Source organism: Alligator sinensis, unplaced genomic scaffold (assembly GCF_000455745.1).
Source record: "Alligator sinensis unplaced genomic scaffold, ASM45574v1 scaffold175_1, whole genome shotgun sequence".
Lineage (NCBI taxonomy): Eukaryota > Metazoa > Chordata > Crocodylia > Alligatoridae > Alligator > Alligator sinensis.
In genome coordinates, this window is record NW_005842536.1 from 862,635 (window position 1) to 865,110 (window position 2,476).

The following is a 2,476-nucleotide window of genomic DNA, read 5'->3' on the forward strand; positions in this document are numbered from 1 at the left end:
TCTTTCCTGCCTATGCAGGGGGTCGGACTCGATGATCTATTGAGGTCCCTTCCGACCCTAACATCTATGAATCTATGAATCTATTATGAAATGTCAATTTGATTCAAAATGTGAATACTCTGGAACAAACAAGTATTTTAAATTCTATTTCAGATCATTCTAGATGGATCCGCAGACAGCCTGTGGTTTGTTCATGACAATTATTACAGGAACAAAGACTGGCAGCTCCATAGTGCTGAAAATCCCGAATTATCTCATCAGTCTGTGGAGTGAAGGAATCTGATGCATTCGTTCCATGATTTTCAAGAAATAAATTAATTTTCAGGACTACAAAAGTTTAATACATCAGAGAAGGACTTGACGTGCACTTTAAGGATTCCAGTCATCATTCCTTGCACTGAAATGGGAATGACAGGATGGCCTCCACTGTTCAAGAAGTATTATAAAGGTTTCAGGATTTTGGAATTAGGCATACTTAAAGATACTGAATAAGGGACATTATCCCTAATCATGTTTATTCATCATATTGATGGATAAAATCTTGCCATGAACTTCATGATATTCCTATATGAAGAGATTATTTATTTTTGTTTTCCATAACACAAAACAAAACATTTATGAAGACTTTAAAAGTAGCTTTGTTGAAAACAGTGAATATAGCTGATAACGTTCAAAGACCCATTCTATAGTCCATACACGAGCAGAATTATTTGTCCACGTCTGTGTAAAATGAACAAAGCCTATGGAAACTAGCCTTTATAATTAAACAAGGTATTTGATAATGAAACAAAACATTTTTGTTTTGAAAATATTCCAGGATGTGAATTGGCTATAGGATTGTTTTTAAATGGGGTCCTACTCTGCTTCTGATTGTCAGCAGGACTTTTGCTGCTGACTGCAGTGAGAAAAGGTTTGGGCCTCAAGTTTTAGGATGCATCTGAAAATGCAGCTGTAATATCCACAGGCACATCTATTTGCACCTTCTTTGCTTGCATAACACAAGTAATTACATAATTAACTGCTCTTTTGGCCTTTGCAAATGTGTGTCCATATAGTATTTCTGTAGAACTGCTGAAAATGTCTTAACCATGTGTGCCAAACTAGTTAAATGTATGAGTTTTATTGTTAACTATAGGCTACCAAGCACCAACACCTCTTCATCTGATTACCTACTATACAATTTAACATATACAATCCAAGCAGAACTAAAGATACAGTCACTTGACAATAATGAACCTATAATTTACTATGCATTATTTAAACTTTTTTTTGCTAACCAAGCTGATTAAGATACTGTAAAAACAAACTCTCTAATGCCTTCTGTCAGCCACCAGTTCACAGTACAAAGCAGCCATTTAGAGCCTTGGTTCTCTACAACTCCAGTCCACAAAGAAAATATATCTTTATGCATCTTGCTGAACCTCTCTGTAGCATTCTATATACATGATTATCATACTGATTTTCTTCAACTGATGGCTGACATGAAGTCTCTCTGGACTCAGAGGGCATGTCCTGACAAGTGCACACATGTGGTTTTCAGTGCCTCAAAGCAGTTTGAGGTGCTGCAACCTGCATGTGGTGCACATGCACTCATTTGCCATGCTGCTAATTAGTGGTGTGTTGGTTTTTTGATACTGAGAGATCCTGGTGTCAAAAAAATCCACCACTGAAAAATAGTGGTGTGGCGTGCACAGCAGCAGCATGTGCCACCAAAAAGAGAGCCTGGCTGGCTGGAACCATGCTTTGGCTGCCGGCCAGGCTCCAAACGGCTGGCCATGCTCTGGCTGCCGGCCAGGCTCCAAACGGCTGGCTCAGTATCACTGGTGCCCCAGGAGGCCCTTAGGACCCCAGATAAGACTGCTGGGGCCAGCACAGGTGCTGGCTCCAGCCTCCCCTACCCCATCTGGATCACTTTGCTGTGCACTGGAGCACACATGCAGGGGCGTGCTTGAGGACAAACAGCAGCACAAATATGTGCCACTGCTATTTGTCCTTCAGGAAATACACACCCTTGCACATACACACTTGTTGGGACACACCCAAAGGGTTGTTATAGGTTTTTAACCTCAATAGTTATTGCCTCCGAAGTCCAACCAAGGTTCAGTCCACACATCTTAATAAACATTTATATAAAGCTGTTCAAAAATTGGTGTAAAAACATTCACTGAAGTGCTAAGAAAACCTGCATCTTAGGGTAAATGTGATATCTTTTATTACAGGGGTGTAGGTTGTAGTCGTGTTGGTCCAAGAATATAGGCAGAAAAGGTTCTTTGGGTAAATGTGGTATCTTTTATTAGACCAACTCAAATAGTTGGAAAAAATCTTAGCAAGCTTTTGGGTTTAAATATGAAGGGTATTTAAACCAGAAAGCTTGCTAAGAAAAATTTTCCCAACTATTTGAGTTAGTCTAATAAAAGATATCACATTTACCCAAAGAACCTTGTCTGCCTATGTCCTTAGACCAACATGACTACAA

The 2,476-nt window shown here is 39.4% G+C and overlaps 1 protein-coding gene across 4 annotated transcripts in view; it reads left to right on the top strand.

Annotated features, from left to right (window-relative positions):
* Positions 1 to 1,753, top strand: part of RANBP3L (RAN binding protein 3 like) — an 84,144-nt gene extending 82,391 nt beyond the window's left edge. For all 4 annotated transcript variants that reach the window (XM_025213550.1, XM_025213549.1, XM_006031874.3 and 1 more), the window contains one exon: positions 154 to 1,753. In XM_025213550.1, coding sequence (XP_025069335.1) covers positions 154 to 197 — 44 coding nt within the window. In that variant the 3' untranslated portion in view covers positions 198 to 1,753. The remainder of the gene's footprint in view (positions 1 to 153) is intronic.
* The last annotated feature ends 723 nt before the right edge of the window (positions 1,754 to 2,476 follow it).